This window comes from Podarcis pityusensis (assembly GCF_964106645.2).
Source record: "Podarcis pityusensis genome assembly, chromosome: 14".
Classification (NCBI taxonomy): domain Eukaryota; kingdom Metazoa; phylum Chordata; class Lepidosauria; order Squamata; family Lacertidae; genus Podarcis; species Podarcis pityusensis.
In genome coordinates this window covers 6227677-6255337 of record NC_138039.1, presented here as the reverse complement: position 1 = coordinate 6255337, position 27661 = coordinate 6227677, and the positions used below count along the sequence as shown (strand labels likewise).

At 47.6% G+C, this 27661-nt stretch overlaps 1 protein-coding gene across 4 annotated transcripts in view; it reads left to right on the top strand.

The window, feature by feature from the left end:
* The window catches only part of PEMT (phosphatidylethanolamine N-methyltransferase), a 93402-nt gene that overhangs the window by 53447 nt on the left and 12294 nt on the right, over positions 1-27661 (top strand). For 2 of the 4 annotated variants that reach the window (XM_080981260.1, XM_080981261.1), the window contains 2 exons: positions 17288-17399; positions 22720-23221. In XM_080981260.1, coding sequence (XP_080837386.1) covers positions 17288-17399; positions 22720-23044 — 437 coding nt within the window. In that variant the 3' untranslated portion in view covers positions 23045-23221. Of the gene's footprint in view, positions 1-17287; positions 17400-22719; positions 23222-27661 lie in introns of those variants that run through there. The other 2 variants (XM_080981259.1, XM_080981262.1) reach the window with 2 other exon arrangements.

The following is a 27661-nucleotide window of genomic DNA, read 5'->3' as shown; positions in this document are numbered from 1 at the left end:
CTTTGGAGGCCAGTCCTAGCCTCTCAGCCTAGGGTTAGAATCATAGAATCATAGAATCATAGAGTTGGAAGAGACCACAAGGGCCATCAAGTCCAACCCCCTGCCAAGCAGGAAACACCATCAGAGCACTCCTGACATATGGTTATCAAGCCTCTGCTTAAAGACCTCCAAAGAAGGAGACTCCACCACACTCCTTGGCAGCAAATTCCACTGTCGAACAGCTCTTACTGTCAGGAAGTTCTTCCTAATGTTTAGGTGGAATCTTCTTTCTTGTAGTTTGGATCCATTGCTCCGTGTCCGCTTCTCTGGAGCAGCAGAAAGCAACCTTTCTCCCTCCTCTATGTGACATCCTTTTATATATTTGAACATGGCTATCATATCACCCCTTAACCTCCTCTTCTCCAGGCTAAACATGCCCAGCTCCCTTAGCCGTTCCTCATAAGGCATCGTTGTTGTGGGGTTGTTGTGGGGTTGTTGTGGGGATTCAATGAAGGTGAACCATGCATGTCACCTTGGAGAAAAGGTGTGATATAAATGAAATTAATATAAATCATCATCATCATCATCATCATCATCATCCTAAGCACCACCAACATGGATTTGGGAGCCCATAATTGTCAGAAAACATGCATTTCCTCCCCCAAGCTGTGCAGCAGACCCTATGTCCCCACCCCACCTCCGTCCTCTTACCAGTGGGCTTCATTTTGCATTGCACTCTCTCAACAGAAACAAAAAAATCCTCATCTCCCTTGTTGCTGGGACAGGAGATGCCGCAATATGATCCTTGATCTGGTACAGTGGTATCTTGGTTTAAGAACAGCTTAGTTTATGAACAACTTGGATTAAGAACCCTGCAGACCCGGAAGTTGTGAACTTTGCCTTGGAAGCAGAACATGTTTCCCTTCCTGTCGAGTGTGTTCCATTTGTAAATTGAGTCCCCCGCTGCTATGGGAAAGCACACCTTGGTTTAAGAACGCTTTGGTTTAAGAACGGACTTCTGGAATGGATTAAGTTTATAAACCAAGGTACCACTGTACTTTATTTGAAGCCACCGGGGCTAGAACCAGGCGACCTTTGGTTCTGTGCACAGCTGCCTAAAGCTGGGGTCGACCAGGGCTGCAAATTGGGGCTCCTCCCTAGGAAGTAAAGCTGACTTTGGGCGCCTGTGGCCCTCCAGATGTTGTTGGGCTTCAACTTCCATAAGCCCCGGCTATCCTGGCCAGTGGTCAGGGCTGGTGGGATTTGAGCCTTAGGAGCCACAGGTACCCCATCCCTACAGCAAAGAGGTCTCCGTGATGGGACTGGCTCTGCCCATCTGAGCTGGCCATTGGCTCTCCTAAACAGCAAGTGGTGCTAACAGTTTCAAGAGGTGGGACTTTGCCTGGGAAATGATTCTCTTGGCTTTGCCTCTTGGCTTGCTTTCTAGCTCCTGGTTCTCTCTGTCGCTGCCTTTGAGGCATCCCTCCTTCTGCCCCACAACATGTGGGGTGGGGATTGGGGTCCCCCTCCTAGATACCATGCTGTGCTCCTTTGTAGCGGAGATCAACAAAGGCTTTCCTGCCACTCAGCATCCAAGAACTTTTCGGTTCCATCTAAATATTTTTCAGATAAATCGGTTCCATCTGAAATCTTTCTTCGCTCTTGGAAAGGAGGTCATAAGTTTTTTAACCCCCTTTGAAAAACATCCTTTCTTTCAAGCACGCAGATTTATGTAAGTCCGGTTGCATAAATTCCCATCTTTTCCATTAAGAAGTTTATCCTTCCATTAAGAAGTTTATCCTTCTGCCTTCCTTCCCACCCCACACCCTGAAACCCCCTGCTCATCTCTTCTACCACCAACATTCAGATTGTAAGCTTCCTGGGGCAGAGACCTGTCATTGTGGAATGGGGATTCCTTGCATTATTCCTTAAAGTGCCGCACACCCTGACAGCTCTACATTAATGGAAACGGAGGCTTGGACCTTTTAAATGAACCCACCTGCAGGCAAGCATTTCAAATCGTGAAGATGCGTTTTCCATTTATTTTAATACACAACGGGGGGCTGTGACAAACAGGAGAGGAATCACCTTTCTTACCTCCTCCCCTCCCACCTTGCTGGGCAAAAAATTGGGGTCGGTGCCATCTTAAGCGAGCGTAGCGGGGTCTCCAGCTTGCTTGCGGAAGGTCTGATTCATCGCAGCTGGGATGACTTAACTTGGGTGTCATTTCCGCTGAAACGCAAAAACAGGTGAGTCAGGATGAGCTGAAGGTGTGACCTCACCTTCTCTAGGGGCTTTTTCTTGATGCCGAAGATGCTCATAAGCACAGCCTTGGCAGACAGGGAGAGGTGGGGAGAGGCATGTTCTCTGCCCGCAACAGCCGCATGGCACCCAGTTTGCAGGGCGTGTCAGTGGCGTAGCTGGATTTGGAAGTGGGAGGGAGTTATCCTGCTATGCCTCGTTCCCGGACAATTAAGGATGTGCGGAATCAGCCCAGAGGAAGATGCTCAGGAACGTAGGAAAGCTGTCTTTTGTGAATTCAGAGTCTTGGTCCTTGTAGCTCAGTATTGCACTGACAGGCAGTAGATTTTCAGGGTTTTAGGCAAGGAGCATGCGCACTCCTGCCCAGGGATTGAACCTGGGTCCTTCTTGCAAAGCACATACTCTACCACTGAGCTGCCCTTCTCCTGTTAGGCAAAGATCAGAAGACATCCCAGATGGTCGCCAGATTCTGTGTACAGATCTGTAGGCACAGACCATCTCCCGACTCAAACTAGTTCATTAAGAAAACCCCCAAACTCGGTTCCATGGGTCAGCTCTCTGTGGTAGTTTATCTTAAAGCTTTAAGTGTCTGCACGCTTATTGCATTTATGAATTTTAATTTTATTGTTGTGCGTTGTTTTAATTGTTTGTTTTCCTTCTGGGACTGTACGCCCAAGTGTGTTTTATAAGCTGGTCTCCGACCATAATAAATGATCTATCTGTATCCAAGCCCATAAACCAGCTCATGTCAAAAGCCTTCCAGAGGGCATGGGGTTAATGAGGGGCACCAGAGTGGGCAGGGAGGGGAGCTGAGTTCCACATGTGGGTCTGTGTCAGGGCGCAGGTCAGCACGAAGAAGCAGGGTCCGTTGTCAGTGAAGTTAGCTCTTTCTTCAAGGAAACGGCATTCAAATCGGCAACACTTCCCAGTAGGTCTTGCCCAGTGTTTTGTTTTTTTCCTGGGGGGGGATAAAGGGGTGCACATACCCCTAAACGTTTTGTGAATCTTAACGAGAGAAGAAACTAAAAATAAAAATAAAAATTAGTTTCTTCTCCAGCACGGTGAATTGTCAGTGTGTGAAGCAGTGTGGAATGTGTGGAGCTAATACAGGGGTAGGCAACCTAAGGCCCGTGGGCCGGATGCGGCCCTATCGTCTTCTCAATCCGGCCCGCAGACGGTCCGGGAATCAGCATGTTTTTACATGAGTAGAATGTGTGCTTTTATTTCAAATGCATCTCTGTGTTATTTGTGGGGCATAGGAATTCGTTCACTCTCCCCCCCCCAAAAAATATAGTCCGGCCCTCCACAAGGTCTGAGGGACAGTGGACTGGCCCATGGCTGAAAAAGGTTGCTGACCCCTGGTCTAATGCATGTTCTTTGTACTTTTGTCCATTTACTATATTTATTTTTCCTGATTCAAACTATACAGTGGTACCTCGGGTTACAGACGCTTCAAGTTACATATGCTTCAGGTTACAGACTCCGCTAACCCAGAAATAGTACCGAGCGTTAAGAACTTTGCTTCAGGATGAGAACAGAAATCGCGTGGCGGCAGCGGGAGGCCCCATTAGCTAAAGTGGTGCTTCAGGTTAAGAACAGTTTCAGGTTAAGAACGGACCTCCGGAACGAATTAAGTACTTAACCCGAGGTACCACTGTAAAATGGTTATTTTCTTGAGTCAAAATGAAAGTGCCCCTAAACATTTTTTTTAGGAAAAAAAGCACTGGTCTTGCCCCTATAGAGCAGTTGCCAGGACTGACAGTCCCTGCCTTCCACACTTTCTAAGGCTCCTCTACTCCCATATGTTTCCCAAGCAGTCTCAAACTTCACCTGCGCACCTCTGGTCTCTGTTCTGCTATCCTTATTCTGCATGTTCTTGGGGAGAAGGGAGCTTTTTGCAGCCACAGAGGGAGACCCCCCCAGGATTCCTCAGCTGCCTCTTGACCTGAGCAGTGAGTGTTTGATCTATGGAACTCGCTGCCACCGGAGGCAGCAACGGCCACCGACTTACATGGCCTTGAAGAGAGAGCTGTTGATGGCAACTAGCCCCAGCAGTTACCTTCTCCCCTTCACAGCTGGAGACAGCAATGCTTCTGAATACCAGTTGCTGGAAACCCCAGGAAGGAAGAATGACCTTGTGCTCAGAGCCTGCTTGTGGGTTTCCGGGTTGGCCACTGTGAGAACAGGATTCTGGACTAGATGGGCCACTGCCCTCACCCAGGTGGCTCCCCTTGCATTCTTAAAATGTGTCCCTCTCATCTCCTCAAGAAGTGTGAACCGAAGCCCTACTCGCACATTACTCACATGTAGGGTAAAAAAAAAAAAGGTAAGGTAAAGGACCCCTGGGTAGTTAAGTCCAGTCAAAGGCAACTATGGGGTTGCAGCGCTCATCTCACTTTCAGGCTGAGGAACCTGGTGTTTGTCCACAGACAGCTTTCCGGGTTATGTGGCCAGCATGACTAAACTGCTTCTGGCGCAACAGGACACTGTGACGGAAACCAGAGCGCACGGAAATGGCATTTACCTTCCCGCCACAGCGGTACCTATTTATCTACTTGCACTGGTGTGCTTTCGAACTGCTAGGTTGGCAGGAGCTGGGACAGAGCAACGGGAGCTCACTCCGTTGTGGGGATTCGAACCGCCGACCTTCCATGAGGTCACCTTTTTTGACTTATCCCAGACTGGTGACCCCCCCCCCCTTGCGCAAAGACCCCTGGTTGTGCATTGAGCTCCCTTTGGCGACAACCACACTGGAGGATGGAGGAAGGAGAGTTGACGACATGGAGCGAGTCTCAAGGGACAGCCTCCCTCCCAACGCAGAGAGGCCCTACTTAATGGATGGGCAGCACTCGAGTCTTTGGGATAGGACGGCAGCAGAGACTGCGCAGACACCTGGCTAGAATAATACATGCAATGATGGGGTTTCTGTGCCTGCCAGATGTTTCTGGAAAGACGCTCCCATCCCCTCTGTCCATTGGCGATGATGGCTGAGGCTGGTGGTAGTTCCCTCACCTGAAGGGCGCCATGTTGGCTACTGCTGTTTCCTAATGAGGCAATTAGAGCTGTCTCTTATATATCTTCGGATTAAAGCACTTAGCAACCGCTAGGCACCAAGGGCTCTTTAATGTAGGCTGAAAGGTTGGAGAGGCACATCGTGAATCACTCTTACTAAACCACTTCTCTGTGGCTTCCCAATTTCCTTCACAGTAGGGGTAGCTGAAGGCCTCAATTTTGCAACAGTTGGGGATCTTCACTTTGACCTCATGTGGGCCCATTTTCTTTCTTGAGTGCTGGCTAATTTTGTGTGCGTGCTTGAGCCAGTCAGTAGGGCAGCTCCCCAGCACTTTTCTCCTCATTGTTCCTCCACAATTGGGCCCATTGTGACAGGGGCTGGCACTCCCTGGAATCCTACTTTCCAACGCCTAGTTTTCGCTGAGATGCTTGCCCTATTTTCTGCCATTCCTCTTGGTTAATGTGTTCTTGGAGGGGAGTAATGAGGTTTTCGTGGCAAAGGTGCAAGCAGGAGAGTGTGCTTATGAGTCGCGACCATCTCAGCTCTGTGTTAATAGTATTTATTCCCGCTGTAAACACATAAAAAAACAACAACTGACAAAGATTTTGTGGCACTGTGACTGGAGCAAAACCATCGTGTCCTCTCCTTTTCCCTTGTTAAGTTATTAGTAAGAGAGATCGGGAATCAGCTAAGACTCAGCCGGCAGCTTAACAGAAAGGTGGAAGGACTTGGTGCCTCAGATTTCCTGACTAGAAAAGTGGTACCAATCATGTGTGGTCATTTGCCTTAGTACCAAAATGGAGAGACCATCAGAACCCTTTTGAGACAACTAACCTGTATTTCGTAAAAGCTATGGTTTTCCCAGTAGTGATGTATGGAAGTGAGAGCTGGACCATAAAGAAGGCTGATCGCCAAAGAATTGATGCTTTTGAATTCTGGTGCTGGAGGAGACTCTTGAGAGTCCTATGGACTGCAAGAAGATCAAACCTATCCATTCTGAAGGAAATCAGCCCTGAGTGCTCACTGGAAGGACAGGTCGTGAAGCTGAGGCTCCAAGACTTTGGCCACCTCATGAGAAGAGAAGACTCCCTGGAAAAGACCCTGATGTTGGGAAAGATGGAGGGCACAAGGAGAAGGGGACGACAGAGGATGAGATGGTTGGACAGTGTTCTCGAAGCTACCAGCATGAGTTTGACCAAACTGCGGGAGGCAGTGGAAGACAGGAGTGCTTGGCGTGCTCTGGTCCATGGGGTCATGAAGAGTCGGACACGACTAAACGACTAAACAACAACAACCTGTATTTCTGGGCCTGAAGAAGGCTTAAGACAGGGGTGGGGGGTTTCATGCCTGGAGACCAAATGTGGCCCTCCAGACCTTTCTATGTGGTCCTTGAAACCCTCCCCAGAGCATCTCCCTGACTGACTCTGCTTCATAGCTTCAGTGCCTTTTGTCGGATGACAAACTCTGATGAATGTGGTGTGTAGAAACTAGCCTTTTGTACAAATGAAACATTTGTTGCCGCGCTCAGTTTTGCCTCTGGCATGTGGCCCTCAAAAGGTTTCCCAGATGGGAATGTGGGAGCCAGTTTGGTGTAGTGGTTAAGAGCGGTAGACTCGTAATCTGGTGAACCGGGTTCGCTTCCCCGCTCCTCCACATGCAGCTGCTGGGTGACCTTGGGCCAGTCACACTTCTCTGGAGTCTCTCAGCCTCACTCACCTCACAGAGTGTTTGTTGTGGGGGAGGAAGGGAAAGAAGATGGTTAGCCGCTTTGAGACTCCTTCGGGTAGTGATAAAGCGGGATATCAAATCCAAACTCCTCTTCTTCTTTGCTTGAGAAGGATTCCCACCCCTGACTTAATTGGTCTGTCAAATACATTATTCTCTTATTCATTCTCCCTCTCTTTCTCTCTCTAAATGACTTGGATGGGATGAATGGAGGGGATGCTCATCAAATTTGCAGATGACACCAAACTGGGAAGGGGTATCTAATGCTGCAGAAGACAGCATTTAGATTCAAAACGACCTTAACAGAATGGAGAACTGGGCGCAAGCTAACAAAATGAGTTTCAACAGGACAAATGCAAGGTTCCACACAGGAAGAACCAGATGCACAAATATAGGATAGGGGTCACCCAGCTTACTAGCAGTACATGTGAAAAGGACCTAGGGCTCTTGGTGGACCACAAGCTGAACATGAGTCAACAGTGTGATGCAGCAGCAAATCTAATGCTCTCCTAGGCTGCATCAACAGAAGTATAGTGTCCAGATCAAGGGAAGTAATAAAAAGGTAAAGGACCCCTGGCAGTTAAGTCCAGTCGTGAACGACTCTGGGGTTGCGGCGCTCATCTCGCTTCACTGGCCGAGGGAGCTGATGTTTGTTTGCAGACAGTTATTCTGGGTCATGTGGCCAGCATGAGTCAGCCGCTTCTGGCAAAACCAGAGCAGCGCACGGAAATGCCATTTACCTTCCCGCCAGAGCAGTACCTATTTATCTACTTGCACTTTGACGTGCTTTCGAACTGCTAGGTTGGCAGGAGCTAGGACCAAGCAACGGGAGCTCCCCCCGTCATGGGGATTCAAACCACCGACCTTCCGATTGGCAAGCCCTAGGCTCAGTGGTTTACACCACAGCGCCACTCTATTCTGCCTTGGCCAGATCACACCTGGAATACTGTGTCCAATTCTGGGCACCAGAATTTAAGAAGGATGTTGACAAGCTGGAAGGTGTGCAGAGGAAACCGAGCCTTTTGAGGAATGGTTGATGGTATGTTTAGCCTGGTAAGGAGAAGACAAAGAGGAGTTATGATAGTCATCTCCAAATATCTCAAGGGCTGTCACATGGAAGAGGGAGCAAGCTTGTTTTCTCCTGCTCCGGAAGGTAGGACTCGAACCAATGGCTTCAAATTACAAGAAAGGAGATTCTGACTAAACCTCAGGAAGAACTTTTTGTTGATAAGAGCTGTCTGACAGGGGAACAGTCTCCCTCAGGAGGTTGTAGACTCTCCTTCCTTAGAGGTTTTAAGCAGAGATTGTCAGAAGTGCGTGCAGGAGCCAGGCCCTGTGACCAGTAGGGCTTCGCAGGACTGGGGCCTTCCTAAGTTTGTTCTGGAGAGGCAAGGCATGGCTGCACAGGTGAGGCCGCTTGGTAACTCACTGCACCTGGTGTCAAGAGCTGGGAAGGAATATAAGGCCAACATTTCCCTTCGGCTCTTTGCCACAGCAACACGCTTCCTGCCTTGTTGTTTTTGGCTTCTTGCTTCTTGATCCTCGGACCTTGGCTCCTTGACTCCTGGTTTCTCAACCCTCGGACCCTTGATTTTGTGACTCCTTGCTTCTGGACCCTCAGACCCTTGGCTTCTTGACCCTCATTCCTGCTCCCACCCCGCCATCTGGCCCCCGGTCCCGACGTCCTCAGCCGGGACTTAGATCGCCTGTAGACTGGACCCACGACAGAGGTTGGGTGGCCATCTGTCGGGGATGATTTAGCCGAGATTCCTGCATTGCAGGGAGTTGGACTCGATTACCCTTGGGGTCCTTCCAACTCTATGATTTTATTATTCCCCCCCCCCCTTTTCCAGTAGATCAAAACCAGAAACCTTGGACCAAAGTTGGCACCTCATGTGGTGTAGCAACAAATGGTCTGACAAGCCATTTCTCTCAATCCTTAATGGCAGCGTATCTCAAGAGAAGGCCTCAAGCATTCTCACAATGACCAAGCGGGTACTTACAGGAGGAGCTGAACAGCGCTCTCCCCGGTGTTGGCACACAGAGGCATAAGGCCTCCAGTAGCCATCTTGGCTGCCAGCCATTGATATCGCCATATCCTCCGCAAATTTGCCTAATCATCTTTCAAAGCCATCCAAGTTGGTGACAGTCTCTGCCCCCAGTGGGAGTTCTGCAGTTGAATGCTGTGTTGCAGGAATAAGTCCTTTCTTTTTCCTGTCCCAAATCTTCCAGCAGTTTAGCTTCATTGGGTCCCCACAAGTTCTAGTGGGAGAGGGAGCAAAATGGCTTGTCTCTCCACTTTCTTTTTCAAAACATACAGAAATGGGGCAACTTCTTCATAGGTCTTCAACATCTTCTCTAATTTGGCTCCAAGAACTCATGCAAAAACGCAGGCTTGGACTTCTCATCGTAGGCAGGAGTTTATTTCTCCCTCTTTCCCACAGCTCACATATTGATGGACAACACGGACATACTCCAAAGCTTGTTCCCTTCCTTGTAACTTATTTCCACTTAAGGCACTGTTGGTTTTGGTCCAGCACAGCTGCCTGCAATTTTTTGAGAGCACAAAGCTTAGCAACTGCTTTCTCCTTACCCGTACTTTCCTCTTCCCCCCCGCCCACCCCCAATAATACTTTGTTCCCTTTGTCCTTTTGTTTCCTCCTGCCTGACTTCAAAAGATGTGTATATTACCAGAATTATGTTCTGGAATTCTGCAGAGATAAGAGGCTGAGGATGCGCAACCCATGTCAGGAAGCAAATCCTCTCTGAAGCATCCGTACACACCGAAGAAGCTGATATTACGGGGAGGAAAAGAGCAATTTTCTTGCAGGAAAACAGAATAATGATCCCTCTGTTGAGAGCAAAGTAGCATCAGATGTGCTGCCAGCCTGCTCTTCAGGCTCCAGCAATCAGCAGGTTTGGCGTCAGTAAATCTATAAGATTTGTATTGGGTTATTTCTCCCCACCTTGGGAATTGGATAAATATTCCCTCTCTCCCTCCCACCCATTCTTAAGGCTTAATGAATTGAAACTGAGGGAGTTTGGCTTCCCCCAAAGAACCCTAGGAACTGTAGTTTGCTTGTTTTTTCAGATAAATTTTATTAAATTTCCAGAAATTTCACATAGACATTTCAATACATAATGTTGTTGTTCTTTAGTTGTGTCCAACTCTTCGTGACCCCCTGGGCCAGAGGACACCAGGCACTCCTGTCTTCCACTGCCTCCCGCAGTTTGGTCAAACTCATGCTGGTAGCTTCAAGAACACTGTCCAGCCATCTTGTCCTCTGTCGTCCCCTTCTCCTTGTGCCCTCCATCTTTCCCAACATCAGGGTCTTTTCCAGGGAGTCTTCTCTTCTCATGAGGTGGCCAAAGTATTGGAGCCTCAGCTTCACGATCTGTCCTTCCAGTGAGCACTCAGGGCTGATTTCCTTCAGAATGGAGAGGTTTGATCTTCTTGCAGTCCGTGGGACTCTCAAGAGTCTCCTCCAGCACCATAATTCAAAAGCATCAATTCTTTGGCGATCTGCCTTCTTTATGGTCCAGCTCTCACTTCCATACATCACTACTTGGAAAACCATGGCTTTAACATGGCTTTTACGGACCTTTGTCGGCAAGGTGGTGTCTTTGCTTTTTAAGATGCTGTCTAGGTTTGCCATTGCCTTTCTCCCAACAAGCAGGCGTCTTTTAATTTCATGACTCCTGTCACCATCTGCAGTGATCATGGAGCCCAAGAAAGTAAAATCTCTCACTGCCTCCATTTCTTCCCCTTCTATTTGCCAGGAGAAGAAATAGAGGCAGATATTTATTTTACTCTGTCAACTTCCCATCCCATTTTCCATGGAGTTTTTTTTTTGTTTGTTTCTCCCCCTTGCAGCACCCTATCTTCTCTTTCTTATATCAAAACAACAATAACAATAACCTCTGGTTCCTTCTGTTGCTCATAGTTCAAATCCTGATCGTGAATTCCATCACGCCGTAATATTTAAATAGTCCAGGAGAGAGACAAAGGCTTCCATTCTTCCATAAAGCAATCATCCTTATGGTCTCTTATTTTTAGCTGTTAACTTGTGCAGATTCAGCATGACTTTACTTATTCATCTTTCCTCGGTGGGGACTTCTTCATCCTTCAGGAACTGTAGTTTCTTAAGGGTCCTGGGAATTGTAGTTCTCTGAGGGGTGAACTACCATTCCCAGGATTCTTTGGGGTTGGAGGTATCCCTGTTGAAGTCGTACAAACCTACAGGGGACCCTCTGGATACGAACTTAATTCGTTCCGGGGGTCCGTTCGGACCCCGAAAATAATGTAAATAGAGGTACGCTTCTGCACACACACGTGGCGCGATTGAGTGCTTCTGCGCATGCGCAAGGCACGCAGAGTGCTTCTGCGCATGTGTGTGCTGCGAAACCTGGAAGTATACACTTCCTGGCTTGCCGTGGCCATAACCTGAAGATTTCGTATCCAGAGGGATACATAAGTAGAGGTACTTTAAATCTATGGTACAGATATGACTGATAGATTATTATTTTTTAAGCTGCAGTCCATTTCGAGCAAAGCCTCGATCCTTTTCAAAGGCAGCCCACGTATTGCACTTCACAGTAATTCGAGGGGATGTAACTTAAGACATAGGTCACTGTGGCCAGATCCGATATCTACTCAGCAGCTGCTGTTGGCATTCAGATCATTGCAGTTCAAGGGTCCTTGAAACCACCCACAGACCCTGTTCATCTGCCTGAACTTTCTGAGCGCTGTGCCTGGACATCGGTTTCTGTTATAGGCCCCTTTGAATGTTTCCAAGAAAAGTGAGATGTCGAAAGGTTGTGCCCGGCTAAATGGGGGAGGAAAAGAATGCAGGAATCTTAATGAGTTTTCGCTCTCTCTCTCAACAAATCAAGGATTCTAAAGTGCACTGGATATCAAAAGTGCTTTCGAAAAGTAGAAATTATGGCCTTGGAGTGAGTCACGTAAAACACGACCCGGTTCGTTTTGCCCCCCTCGCGCTACGAAGTTGACACTTCTTTTCAAATCTGCGCTTAATTGACATTAGCAAAGTGTTTCCAGATAGCGGGCTAAAAGGCAGCCACCGAGAGAACAAAGCGCTGTAATTTGTAACTATTACTACCTGGGTCAAATTGTCAATTTCCCTGGCCTCATGCCGTGTAAGAAACACATTTCAACTTCCAAGAATGAATGGCCTCCTGTCCGATTAAACACACACACACACACAAACACAGGGTTGTTGCTATAGGCGGCTAAGTGGGCTAATGACATAGCAGGAGGAAAAGTTTTACCCGCCAGAGACAATTGCTTTCTGTTGCCTGGCAATCAGAGCTGCAGCCCACTGAGTCATACTTTAGATGGGCTTGGCTGGTATTGTTTGTTGCCACTCGGAATGCAAAAAAAGCCACCAAAATGCTTGTTTCACGGTGTTGGAGCAGGTGGTTTTTGCTTGCCATTTTTAGGGGCTCAGTTTGTAGCAGGAAGGGATCTGCGGGGCTCGATCTGACCTGAGAAGCACAAGAGTCCCTTGTGATCAAACGCCCGGAGCCCAGGCTGATGGTTTGGCTACCATCTCGTCCCATCAGCATCTCCCTCTAAGTTAGGAAATGATTGTTTCCTCTCCTGTGCCTTTATCACCGCTCTGGATTAGTCTGCCATGCAAATTATGGGTCACCTAAGAGAATTTCTAAAATTTAATTTTGGAACACTCAGTTTGCAGTTTTCATATCCCCTTTAGTTCATTTTGCATCTCTTCCCTCTCGGTGTTACCAAAAGGGAGTGGTCAGATCTGTCGGTTTCAGCTTCTCATTTTTTCAGGCCTTAGTTTCATTTCTCCGCATTTGCACATCAGTTTGCAATAAATATAATAATGATGATAAAATACTTTTGGAAACCTATCAGGATTTTAGTGCAGATTTCTTGCAATATGCAAGCTCCCCCAATCAACACAGTTCTGCAAAGTCCATTTTTACTAATATTACACATTTTAGTTTGTTATTTTTGCTGGTGTATGCACACTTTACCATACTGTATGCGTTTATATACGTATATATTACTGGAGAACAGCATTGCAAAATTCAAAGTGTGGGTAGGTTTGTCTTTAAATGCAAACTTAATTGAATACCTGTATACTTGAAAGAATGTCTCCACCCCCATCGTTCAGCCCAGACACTGAGGTCCAGTGCCAAGGGCCTTCTGGTGGTTCCCTCACTGTGAGAAGTGAGGCTACAGGGAACCAGGCAGAGGGCCTTCTTGGTAGTGGCACCCACCCTGTGGAACACCCTCCCATCAGATGTCAAGGAGATAAACAACTATCTGACTTTTAGAAGACATCTGAAAGCAGCCCTGAATCGGGAAGTTTTTAATGTCTGATGTTTTATTTTGTTTTTAATATTTTGTTGGGAGCCGCCCAGAGTGGCTAGGGCAACCCAGTCAGAAGGGTGGCATATAAATTTATTATTATTATTATTATTATTATTATTATTATTATTATTACTACTACTACTACTCCCACTTATTTCCAGCATTCAGGATGTGAGTGCATTGCTTATATGTCCAAAACTGGCTCAGCCACAAACAAGGGGAAGATATCAACAGACTGAGTGGCAACCCCAAAGTTTGCAGAAGAAGGGGGAAAATTGGAGGGAACCTTTAAGATGGGGGGAGCTCAACATGTTCAGTGGCTGCAGAACCTTGGCTGACTGTGCTGAAAACTGTAGGAAGGAATGTAATGAAATGAGTAATTGTGATCCTGAATAGAAGAACTTTGTACTGCAACATCTTGTAGCAGATTCCACTTTTTCTTACATTTTTATATTATTGTTACTTTTATCATCACTCCCCCTTCACCTCTGGGGATCGGACAGGCGATAAATCTAAATCCCAGCTAAGTACATAAACATCTCCCGGGCTCTCTCGCACCTTTAGCAGCTACCCACATTCCCAGTAATTTTCCTTTCTGCCCTTATCTGCCTTCTCTTCCGAAACGGACGTCTCGCAACCCTATCTTGCTGGCAACAGGCTCTCTGTTATGTCCAAAGGTGGAGGGGAGGCAGAAGAAGATGAGAAGTTGCTTTGCAGGAGGTCGGTGGTGCATTTTGAGAAACGCAGTGCAGCCGGAGCCCCAGTCAGCTTAGCGGAAGCGAGAACCCGTTCCTGGAATTACATACCCTCCAACATTTCTCCGATGAAAATTTGTTGTTGTTGTTTAGTCGTGTCCGACTCTTCGTGACCCCATGGACCAGGGCATGCCAGGCACTCCTGTCTTCCACTGCCTCCCGCAGTTTGGTCAGACTCATGTTTGTAGCTTCGAGAACACTGTCCAACCATCTCATCCTCTATCGTCCCCTTCTCCTTGTGCCCTCCATCTTTCCCAACATCAGGGTCTTTTCCAGGGAGTCTTCTCTTCTCATGAGGTGGCCAAAGCCTTGGAGCCTCAGCTTCAGGATCTGTCCTTCCAGTGAGCACTCGGGGCTCATTTCCTTAAGAATGGAGAGGTTTGATCATCTTGCAGCCCATGGGACTCTCAAGAGTCTCCTCCAGCACCATAATTCAAAAGCATCAATTCTTCGACGATCAGCCTTCTTTATGGTCCAGCTCTCACTTCCATACATCACTACTGGGAAAACCACAGCTTTAAATTTACGGACCTTTGTTGGCAAGGTGATGTCTCTGCTTTTTAAGATGCTGTCTAGGTTTGTCATTGCAAAGCAATGAAAATAGGGACATCTTATTCTACATCGCGAAGCTTCTCGCACCTTAGATCTCTCCGAACATTGACATCCTATACACATTGACGCCGGTCACCCTGAACCAATGGCAACCTCTCCACTGAACCTACCTCACAGGATTGTTGTGAAAAAAGAATGTGTGAGGGAAGGGATCACGTACAACACCTTCAACAGAAAAATGTAATGAGTCCCTGTCAGGGGAAAAGGCAGGAAATAATGATGATGATGATGATGATGATGATGATGATGATGATGATGATGGAGGAAACTGTGAGAATGATCAGAAACATAAGGTAAAGGTAAAGGTACCCCTGCCCGTACGGGCCAGTCGTGTCCGACTCTAGGGTTGTGCGCTCATCTCACTTAAGAGGCCGGGAGCCAGCGCTGTCCGGAGACACTTCTGGGTCACGTGGCCAGCGTGACGAAGCTGCTCTGGCGAGCCAGCACCAGCGCAGCACACGGAAACGCCGTTTACCTTCCCACTATAAAGTGGTACCTATTTATCTACTTGCACTTAGGGGTGCTTTCGAACTGCTAGGTGGGCAGGAGCTGGGACCGAATGATGGGAGCTCACCCCACTGCGGGGATTCGAACCGCCAACCATGCGATTGGCAAGTCCTAGGCACTGAGGTTTTACCCACAGCGCCACCCGCGTCCCAGATCAGAAACATACCACAGAGCAAATCCTCAGTGGGACATAGTTCTGAGTAAAAATGCTTAGGATTGCAGTGTAAGGCTGCACAGTCTTTTTAAAAAATAATATTTGATTTTTGATTTTTCTAATAATAACAATTTTCATCAATATCCAATCCAAATTTACATTGATTGACTCTCCCCACCCTCTGGTTTCCAATTGTCCCTTTATAATTTCCATTGCATCCATCCATTTAATTTCCAATTATTTTTCACATTGTAATTCTACCTTCAGTTCATAAATACTACAACAATCCTGCTAATGTTTCCACATTCTTACAATGATCTTTAAAATAATCTATAAAGTTTTTCCACTCTTGATTAAATTTTCCTTCATCTCGGTGCCTGATCTTCACGCTTAGTTTTGCCATTTCGGAAGAGTCTATCATCTTAGTCCTCCATTCTTCTTTCACTGGTATGGTCTCTTTTTTCCACTTCTGGGCAAGTAACGTTCTGGCAGCTATGGTTGCATACATAAATAATCGCTTTTGCTTCTTTGGTACTTCATCTCCTAATGTTCCTAGTAAAAAGGCCTCTGGTTTTTTAACAAACATATTTTTGAACATCTTTTTCATTTCATTATATATCATTTCCCAGAAGCCTTTGCCTTTTTACATATCCACCACATATGGAAAAAGTACCTTCTTTTTCCTTACATATCCAGCATAGATTAGATGAGTTTTTTATACTACATAGCAAGCTTTACAGGTGTTAAATACCATCTATACATCATTTTAATATAATTTTCTTCCAATGAGCTGCATGCTGTAAATTTTAAATTTTCTTTCCACAGCTTTCCCCATGATTCCAAGTGGTATATTATACCCTATATATTGTGCCCAGAAGGCTGCACAGTCTTTACCCAGTTACCTGAGAGTAGGCTCCATTGACTACAATGGGACTTCTGAGTAGGCAGTGTAAGGCTCCATTTACAATAAAGGAATAAGCGCTCCCCGCATTTCCTTTAAAAATGACTGGCTGCTGAAGCGTTGCAATTAAATAAAGTGGACTGGTGACATTTTCCTTCAAAATTATAGGAAGTGGCTTCATATGCCAGCTTCACCATTTCCTTCACTCGGTGCAGGAATTTTATTTTCAGGATAAACAGGACTCTGGTTTTGCACCTACGAACATACACACATCACTTTTAATTGAATGAATTTTATTATTACGGTCACAGACCAGTTCCTGCTCACTTACAGTATCAGGAAAATCATAAAACACAACAGGAATACATTGAATTGCAATTGGGTGTAACAGAAACAATTCAGATATAGCGGCTGTTAAAAATATATATTAAATCTTTATCACTAAAATATAACCTAAAATTGTCATTTTGGTAGTACAGCTTGTTCCCTAAGTTTTATGGCAGTCACACAGAATTTGGCCACCCTTATCATGATCTCTGGGTCCTTGTCCTCTACCAGGAGTTTTAGACATTGAAGTTCGGACCCATTTGGAGATTTTTTTATAACAGGAGTGATAAATACTGAGCGTATATCCCCGTAGAAACGGCAGCGTAACAAGACATGAGAAACAGTTTCTACCTCCATCAAGCCGCAGGGGCAGACTCGTTCCACGTACAGTTTACCCTCGAATCTGCCCTGCCATCACTTTTAATTGTTCTCTGGGACATGGAGGGGAGGGGGAAAGGAAACCGGGACCTTCCGGGATCAAATCGGAAACTGGGGTGGCTTCTGTAATGCCAGGGTGTTAAATTGGGATGGTTGAGCCATGTGGAATTAAATCAGAAGGAGCAGGCTGTCTCCTTGTGCATTATGGATCTTGGAGGGAACGTCTGCTGAGACCTTTCTCCAGCACCTAAAGGAGACATGGGTACCATGTTGGCAAGCCCCGCCTTAATCCTCGTGTCTGTTTCTTTTCTAGGGGACTACTTCGGCATCCTCATGGAGGCAAAGGTGACATCTTTTCCGTTCAACGTGTTGGACAATCCCATGTATTGGGGCAGCACCACGATCTACCTGGGCTGGTCCGTCATGTGAGTCCATCATGTTTCTGCTCTTTTCAAACTTATTTATTTATTACATTTGCAGTGGTACCTTGGTTTACATATTGAAGGGTAGTCCTCTAAAGGATTCCAGGGGGCGTGGCCCTGTCCGAAGCCTGGGGAGGTGAGGGCCTAAGGCAGTGTTTCCCAGCCTTGGGCCTCCAGCTGTTTTCGAACTACAATTCCCATCATCCCTGACCACTGGTCTTGCTAGCTGAGGATTATGGGAGTTGTCGTCCAAAAACAGCTGGAGGCCCAAGGTTGGGAAATGCTGGCCTAAGGCACATCCCCTATTGGAAGAACTCCCTAGGGAGTTCCTAGTTGATGTGCATCAGCAGGACTCCCCCTACTGGTGGTTAACCCTTCCCGGATTTCAAGCGGACGGGCTGAAGGCGGATATTCATGCTGCTGCACCATGAGTGTTGGGGAAGGCCGCTCCCTCTTCAGGCTGATTCCACCTGGCCTAGGGGCAGGGCCCAGACTCACCTTCGCCACAGCTTTAAGAGGCCTCACTGAGGCACTGGGACATCGCTGCTGCTGCACCGTGTTGGGGAAGGCTGCTCCCTCTTCAGGCTGATTCCACCAGGCCTAGGGGCGGGGCCCAGACTCACCTTCGCCAAAGCTTTAAGGACACTGGTGCTGCTGCAGCAAATGTTAAAAATGTTTTTATATATTTTAAAGTGTTTTAAAGGTGTTTTTACTTTTTACTTTATTGTACCACCGTGAACAGTGGTTTTTATCTATGTATTTTTATTTTGTTCCGTTTTATTGTGGTTTGGGGTGGGGATTGGTTCTGTTTAGGTATAATTGTTTTCGGTTTGGTTTGTTTTTCTAATTTGTAAATGGAGGCTTGTATGAGGCTTGGGATTGCTACCGTGGAGGGGCGAGGGAGGTATGGTGGTGGGGGCAGATGTTATAGGCGAAGGGGATCGAGATACGGATATGCTCGTACCCCTTCCAATCTGCGCCCCATCCCGAGGGACGAGGGTAGGGTGAGCAAGGATTACTCACCTCCGTCACTGGTGTTGTGCAATGCCAGGTCTATAGGCAACAAAACCGCCACTCTGCGAGATTTCTTTACCTCGCAGGGGGTCGACCTGGCTTGTGTGACGGAGACCTGGGTACGCGAAGGGGCAACAGTTACCTTACGAGAGATGGCGCCCCCGGGTTTCTCCGTCCTCCACCAGTCACGGACTGTGGGCCGGGGGGGAGGGGTGGCATTATTAATCCGGGAAGATTGTCCTTTCAGGGCTCTACCATCGCCATCGATCCCCGGCATTGAATGTGTTGGCCTAGTGTGGGGCTCTGAGGTGAGCTTGGCTGTCTGGCTGGTGTACCGGCCACCTAGCACACCAGCAGCCACCCTGTCAGGCCTGCTGGAGGCGGTGGCCGGCTGGGCCTTGGAGTTCCCTAACCTATTGGTATTGGGGGACTTCAACATCCATGCTGATGCCACTCCCTCCTCACAGGCTCTGGACCTGGTGTCTTCCATGGCAACACTAGGGCTCTCCCAGTTTGTTTCAGGCCCCACACATCAAGCAGGCCACACGCTGGATTTGATCTTTGGCGTAGGTATAGATGTGATCATGTCTCCTTCAATTAAGGTGCCATGGTCTGATCACTACGCTCTGAAAGCCAGGATTGACTTTCCACCCCCACCCTGCTTAGGTGGCGAGCCGATTTGGGCTCGCCCGCAGAGGCTGATGGACCCTGATAGATTCCGTCAAGCCTTGCGGGACCTTGCTCCCCCTGGCGACTCATTGACTGAGCTTGTTGAGGGCTGGAATACCCAGCTCCTGGCAGCCATAGATGAGATCGCACCTAAGCGCCCTCTGCGACTCCGCAGAAACCGGGCTCCCTGGTTTACCGAGGAGCTTCGGAAAATGAAGCGGGACCTCAGACGGCTAGAGCGAGTATGGCGGGGTGCCCGTGACGGAGCCTCAAGAACATCTTATAGGGTTTTTATGAAAACCTATGAGATGGCGGTGAAGGCCGCTAAGAAGTCTTACTTCTCGGCCTCCATTGCATCCGCTAGCTCTCGCCCGGCGCAATTATTTAGTATAATTAGGTCTTTAACGTCCCTTGAAGGACAGCCAAATTTAAATAACAATCTGACACACAGCTGTGAGGCATTTGCGAGCTTTTTTGCGGAGAAGGTCCTGTTGCTCCGCCATGACCTCCCTGCCAATTTGGATACAATAAAGGAACTGGAGGCCCCTCGACTGTCCTCGGGTCCAGTATTGGACCACTTTGATCGGATATCCCCAGCCGATGTGGACAGACTCCTCCGAGCTGGAAAGCCCACCACCTGTCCTCTTGACCCGTGCCCGTCTTGGCTGATTAGAGCGTGTCCAGACGAGGTGCGGGCCCTCCTGGGGGATATCATCAATTTGTCCCTTGGCACCGGGATATTTCCAGGGGAATTGAAGGAGGCAGTGGTGCGCCCGCTCTTAAAGAAAACATCATTAGATCCCTTAGATCTATCCAATTACCGCCCGGTTTCGAATCTTCCATTCCTGGGTAAGGTGATTGAGAGAGCGGTTGCTGAACAGCTTGGTAGGTTTCTGGATGAAACATCGGCTCTGGATCCATTCCAGTCTGGCTTCCGCGCTGGTCATGGGACCGAGACGGCTCTGGTCGCCCTAACAGATAATCTCCGCAGGCAGCTGGATCAAGGCGGGTCGGGGCTGCTGATTCTTCTAGACCTGTCAGCAGCCTTCGACATGGTTGATCACGAACTCCTGGACCACCGCCTTGCCGACGTGGGGATCCAGGGCACAGTCCTTCAATAGCTGCGCTCGTTTCTCTCCGGTCGGGGACAGAGGGTGGCGCTTGGGGGGGGAATTGTCATCCCGCCACTCCTTGGTGTGTGGAGTGCCTCAGGGTGCGATACTCTCCCCGATGCTTTTTAACATCTTTATGCGCCCCGTCGCCCAGCTTGTCCGGAGTTTTGGGCTGGGTTGCCATCAGTATGCCGATGACACCCAACTCTATCTGTTGATGGATGGCCATCCTGACTCGGCCCCAGACACACTGACCAGATGTTTGGAAGCTGTGGCTGGATGGTTACGTGGAAGCCGGCTGAAGTTAAATCCTTCGAAGACAGAGGTCCTCTGGCTGGGACGGGACGATATGGGATTGGGGGGGCAACTCCCATCTCTTGCGGGGGTGCAATTAGTGCCAGCACCGTCCGTTAAGAGTTTGGGTGTAATCTTCGATACCTCCCTCTCTATGGAGGCGCAGATTACAGCTATAACAAAGGTGGCATTTTTTCATCTCCGTCAAGCTCAGCAGTTGGCCCCTTATCTCTCTCGCCCTGACCTAGCCACTGTGATCCACGCGACGGTCACCTCCAGACTGGATTATTGTAACTCGCTCTACGTGGGGCTGCCCTTGAGACTGACCCAGAAACTCCAGCGAGTGCAGAATGCCGCGGCGAGACTCCTTATGGGGTCTTCGCTGCGAGATCACATTCATCCGGTACTATACCAGCTGCACTGGCTCCCGGTGGAGTACAGGATCAGGTTTAAGGTGCTGGTTTTAACCTTTAAAGCCCTATACGGCCTAGGACCCTCGTACCTACGGGACCGCCTCTCCTGGTATGCCCCACAGAGGAACCTACGGTCTGCAAATAAAAACATCCTGAAGGTCCCAGGCCTCAGAGAGGTTAGGCTGGCCTCAACTAGAGCCAGGGCTTTCTTGGCTGCGGCTCCAATCTGGTGGAACACTCTGTCTCATGAGACCAGGGCCCTGCGGGACCTGACATCTTTCCGCAGGGCCTGCAAGACAGAGTTGTTCCGCCAGGCCTTTGGTCAGGGCCCAGCCTGACTCCCTCCTCTGGCAACCTGCACAGAACTTTGCTTAACGGTTGCCATTAATTTGATTTTAATTAATTTTTATAATGAAATGTTTTAGAATGTTGGATTATTTGATTGTTTGATTATTTGTTTGTTGTTAGCCGCCCTGAGCCTGGCTTTGGCTGGGGAGGGCGGGATATAAATAAAATTTATTATTATTATTATTATTATTATTATTATTATTATATAGTCGGTTAGGACCAATGCCTAAGCCAATACCACTCATCACCTGTAACCAATAAAGTTGTGGCCTTATTTAGCCCATTAACCTTAATAATTGTGTCATGTGTCTTTATTTCCACTGAGGTGGGGACGGGAACTCGCCACGCAAATGTTGACCTACTTCGTAGAATGCACCTAGAGCCAAATGATCACAGTGCATGTGATCTCCAGAGCTGGAAAGGTGAAATGTCCACTTCCTGGTCTCCTCTAGAACCGTGTCCTTAGCAGGAAGGACGCAGCAGGGGATGGGGGGTGGAATCGACAGCGCAGGCCCAGTGTATCCTCCAAGTCACTCGGATGACGCCAGAGGAGACTGCGGTAAATAGATCAGCAATTTCACTAAATAGGAAGGTCGACTGAAGGGACTTGGGGAACTGTCAGTACAGTGTAGAGACAGGCTGCTCAGAATAACAAAAAAGCTTTTAAACCGGCCAATTCTGAGGAAAATTTAAAACACGTTCCTCAGCAGCGCATGGCCAGCATGCACCCCATTCTTCGAAGTTTGAGGGGGTTCATTGCATGCCCTGAGTTGGTTTCCTTGGAATGAAGGACTGCTCTCTATCAAGCTGGTGTGGCGTAGTTGTTAGAGTGTCAGGCTAGGACCTGGGAGGTCAGGGTTCAAATCCCGTCCCAGCCACAAAGGAAAAGTGGGTTAGAAATGTAAAAATGAACAAAATGAAATATATAAAATACATTAACTGTGCAAGTTGGCTGCGGTGAGTATTTTTGCTTGCAGGTGCCAAGAGTTTGGCTGTTTTCCCATTTTTGCATCCTGAAGCAAAAGGCTTTTAGCTGCTGGGTCTCTGTTCTGGTGTTTGGCCTGTCCCTGTTTTAGGATTATCTGTTGTTATTAGTATTACTACCACTACTTGAGCATACCTATTAAAGCAAAGAGCACTTTCCCCATTACATGAATGTTCTCTACTGATTCGTGTCCTGCGTTAATGTGTTCCCCGCGGATAATATTAACTACGAGAGTCTTTTGTTCGTTGTTCTCTGACTGCTACACACAGGGTGTCAAATGGATGTCCCCGTTTTCATGGTGGTAGAATGCATCATCCGTGGTCAGTCGGTAGTAACCACAGGGAACAGAACAGACAGTACTTTCTTGCGTTCTCTCTAGCGCAAAAGTACCCACTTCATTTTGATGTGTTTATTTTTGAGCCCCAAACAAGCACAAAATAGTTTTGTGTATTCAACAAGCCTTTATTTCTCCCCACCTTTCAACCCAGAATCCTAGGGTGGTGTAAGAGCTGGGATGACCTTGCTGTTTATGAATTGGTGAACAGAACCTATGAACCATGTGTCCATCTATCGTGGTATTGTCTGCACACTGAACTGGAATCTACTCTCCTACATTTCAATTCCCAACACTACCCAGGTGCTCTACCTGGGAATTGCAGCTCTTGGACCACGAGGGATGGTTTGCACCTGAGCAACGGAGCCACGAGAGCACAATGTATACCTGTATACCTGAAGGAGCGTCTCCACCCCCATCCTTCAGCCTGGACACTGAGGTCCAGCGTCGAGGGCCTCCTGGCGGTTTCCTTGCTGTGAGAAGTGAGGTTACAGGGAACCAGGCAGAGGGCCTTCTCGGTGGTGGCACCCGCCCTATGGAACGCCCTCCCAGCAGATGTCAAGGCAATAAACAACTATTTTACTTTTAAAAGACAACTGTTTAGGGAAGTTTGTAATGTCTGACGCTGTATTGTTTTTAATATTCAGTTGGAAGCCGCCCAGAGTGGCTGGGGAAACCCAGCCAGATGGGCGGGGTATAAATAATAAATTATTATTATATTATTATTATATAAAATGCTGGACTGGTGAACTTGTTGCCTTTGGATGGACTCCAAGTCCCATCATCCTCAGCTGCCGTGGCCAACAGTCAAGGATAACAGGAGCTGTGGTCTGGCAACATTTGGAGGGCCCTGGATTCACCAGCCCTCCTTCCACCCAGTTGCTTATTCTGCCTCTTCTCTGCATCTGTTTTTAACAAGCCTCTTTCTCTGGTTTTGAAGCATCCCTTTCTACATGTTTAAATCAGGGAGTGTCCACAGAGAGGCCCAGCGATGGATGAATGATTGCATGCACATCTGCGGGTGCCACTGAGACCGTAAGTCGACAAGGTGGTGTTGGCGGCAGATCCGGCTCGTATGACGCACTGACTCGCACACATCTCTGGTGTTTTAATTGGCTGCTAAACAAGCCCTGCGATGAGCTGGCGATGCTAGTAAATGACCCTCCGTGAAATGAAAGCAAAGCTCATGGGGATGGAGATGATGAAGTCAGAGAGGGCTGGAGTAGTGGAAGAAGAGAGATCCAAGAGGACCGGTTCCTGAAACCACCTTGAAAGCTTGTTGTTGTTTAGTCATTTAGTCGTGTCCGACTCTTCATGACCCCATGGACCAGAGCACGCCAGGCACTCCTGTCTTCCACTGCCTCCCGCAGTTTGGTCAAACTCATGCTGGTAGCTTCGAGAACACTGTCCAACCATCTCGTCCTCTGTCATCCCCTTCTCCTTGGGACCTCCATCTTTCCCAACATCAGGGTCTTTTCCAGGGAGTCTTCTCTTCTCATGAGGTGGCCAAAGTATTGGGAGTCTCAGCTTCAGGATCTGTCCTTCCAGTGAGCGCTCAGGGCTGATTTCCTTCAGAATGGATCGGTTTGATCTTCTTGCAGTCCATGGGACTCTGAAGAGTCTCCTCCAGCACCAGAATTCAAAAGCATCAATTCTTCGGCGATCAGCCTTCTTTATGGTCCAGCTCTCACTTCCATACATCACTACTGGGAAAACCATAGCTTTAACAACACGGACCTTTGTCGGCAAGGTGATGTCTCTGCTTTTTAAGATGCTGACTTAAGATGCTGCTGAAAAGCTGGACAAGTGCAAATCCCTCTCAGAAGAAATTGGCAACAAGGAAACCCAAAATTCTGTGATTGGCCTGAATTCTCCTCAGGAGACTCCAAATGCTTCTCCCCTTTGCTCTGAAGGCCCTGTGTGGGCATCCATATGACTGGCACCATGGCCACATTCACAACGTACATTTAAAGCATTATGGCGCCACTTTTAAGTTTCCCACAAAGAATTCTGGGAGCTGTAATTTGTTAGGGCTGCTGATAGTTGTTAGGCGCTCACAGAGCTAAAATTTTCAGAGTCAGCTGTGAAGTACAGACCCTCCCAAGTGCCCCTGTTTTCCAGGGACAGTCCCGGATTTACAGAAGCCATCCCAGTTTCTGATTTGATCCCGGAATGTTCCACTTTTTGTTAGGACGCCCCTATTTTCATTGGTGAAAAGTTGGAGGGCATGGAGTTATTGTGACCCCTGAGGGAAGGAGAGAAGTATCTATGCAACCTTTAGAAGACATCTGAAGGGAGCCCTGGATAAGGAAGTTGGTTTTTTTAATGTTTAATGTTTTATTGTGCTTTTATTTTTATTGTGTTTTTCTCGCTGTAAGAAGCCAAGTTACAGGGAACCAGGCAGAGGGCCTTCTTGGTAGTGGCACCCGCCCTGTGGAATGCCCTCCCACCAGAAGTCAAAGAGAACAACAACTACCAGACTTTTAGAAGACATCTGAAGGCAGCCCTGTTTAGGGAAGCTTTTAATGTTTAACAGAGTATTGTATTTTAATATTCCATTGTAAGCCGCCCAGAGTGGCTGGGGAAACCCCGCCAGATGGGCGGGGTATAAATAATAAATTATTATTATTATTATTATTATTATTATTATTATTATTGTAGGAAGCCGCCCAGAGTGGCTGGGGCAGCCCAGTCAGATGTGTGGTGTACAGTATAAATAATAAAATAACAGTAATGACAACAACAATGGAATAGGAAATCCCTATTTTCATCAGAGAAATGTTGGAGGGTATATATTAAGCCACTCTGGGAGTTGTGACTTTGCCCAGTGTCTCTTCAACCTGCATCCTGCAGCGGAGACATTTCTGGGTGGGTTGGCAGGCACAGCCCCCTGTTTTCGCAGAAGTCCCACAAGCAACTTACAGCTGTGGCATCAGGCCCAGAGCTGTAACGATCGTGGGTGACTTGCCCTCTGCTTTCCAACACAAGTGGGAATGCTGTGATTCAGTTAGGAACCAGGGCAGGCAACTGTCGTGCCCCATCTCGGCCGCTGCTTGTCTCATCGCCGTCGCCATGACGCCCAAACACCAAGGCTGTTTCCTTCCACTCTGTGGGAACATGTTCTGTATGACTTCAATAGAGGGATGGATCCAGTTTCCCAGGCTTTAGCTCAGCATCCTCAGAACAATGTTTCAAACACTCAAGAGGTGTAATCCTTCTCTCTGCAGGATGTTGCAAACAGAACTGATTTGGCTGTTTTATTCCTCCCGCTATTACCTACCTTTGCAAGTAAACAGTCGCAGCGTGTAATAGGGGTGGCACTTTTTAAAACAGCCACAGGTTGTTTGCTGTTGTATTATTTATTTACTTGTTTGTTTGTTTGTTTGTTTATTACCCACCCCTTCACCCTAAGGTGAAGCCGTTTGAAACAACTTCCAATCACAAAAATATAAAGAAGGTGGGTGCAAAACAATATACACCCCAAGTACCAAAAGCCAGGGTAAAGCTTTCGCCAGAAGCTGTGCAGTGAAAGTGCCAGGCACACCTCTGTAGGGAGGGAGTTTCACAGTTTAGGGGCCACCATAGAGAAGGCCCTGTCCCCAAGTCTCTGAGGGTGGAGTAACTACCAAGAGTGCCCCTGTCAACCTCAGCCCGCGGTCTTTCGGATATTTGGGGCATGAGTCATTTATGGCTTTAAACGCTAATGTGAGCCTGGAAATGAACCAGCAATCAGTGCAGTTGTTTTAAAATGGGTTATATGAGATCTAAATGGAACCCCAGCCAGTATTCTACTCTACAGTATTGGCACATTTGCAAAGCTAAGCAGGGTCCGGTATGGTTTCAAATTAGATGGGGAACCGCGTGTAGAGATTCCTGCATTGCAGAGGGTTGGACTAGATGATCCTTCGGGTACCTTCCAACTCTCCAATTTCTGTGATCTTATAAGTTGCTTCTCCACAAACCAACTGAGGCAAGTGAAGAGAAAGAACTAAGAGCAACCAGGAGATAAAAGATAAAGGACCCATTTGAGAAAATATGGAAAGCCTTAATTGATTATACAATTGTAAAAGGATAATGTTGGCTTCCTGCCCTTGATATAATCTAGACTAAATTACCTTTCGACTTATCTTTTTATCTTGAAGCCCTGTGGGGAAGAATTTTATAAATAAAACCCCATAAAGAAAATACAAAGGAGAGAGAAAGTATTAAAATTATCACTATATATAGTACTGAGCTGCCTTAAGCCTGTTATGTCAATAATTCACCCCTTGCAAAGAAAAGGCATCTCTGAGGAAAACAGGATGAAGCAACATTTTGAAAGAGCCAGAAATCCAATGCAATAGAATACTCATTTAAAATTAAATCCTGCTTGTGCTACCTGCTATGTTTTTTCCACGCTTCATTTCAAAAGCCTTCCTGAATAAAACATGTTTTCAACCAGGGATGGGCCAAAAACAGCTCTCTGGCCCTCGGAACACGCTGTGAATGTTTTTGCACAATGGAATGTGCCCTTACAGTCTGATAATGCCTCTTATTTCCTAGAGGGAGGAAGTTCCACAGTACAGGTGCCACAACTATGAAGGCTCTGCTTCATGTGCTTACGGATGTAACTTCAGCGAAGGAGGGCCCAGTCCCCAACCTGAGGGAACAGGAAATGTGGAGCTCCAGAAAGATCTTGGTCTGCCAGTTACCTTAACTGTGCAAGGTGGCCTCTGTGGGAAAATAACTGGACCTTGTGAAAGGCAACTTCCTATGATCAATGGACTGGGAGACCCCCTTATCCCTGCATCCACTGGATCTGGAAGTTGAAGGAGGACGAGGAATAGTTTTCAAGAAGAGGTCTGAATCAGACTGCCTCCCACCCAGCGCAGCTCAACTTCCCCTAATGCAGAAGGCGAAAGGAACAGTCTGAGGCCTTTCAGTACCAACACTGACCCTAATGACCCCAAGCCAGGGTGACCCCCCCTTCCCATTTCCTGAAACTCCACTTCAGAAGTGAGACTCTGGTGGTTATGAAGTCCCTGCTTGCTGTTAAAGCCACGTTAAGCTTTGGGCTGTTACCAGAACAACGCCTGTCTTCAACAGGAGCTGTCCAA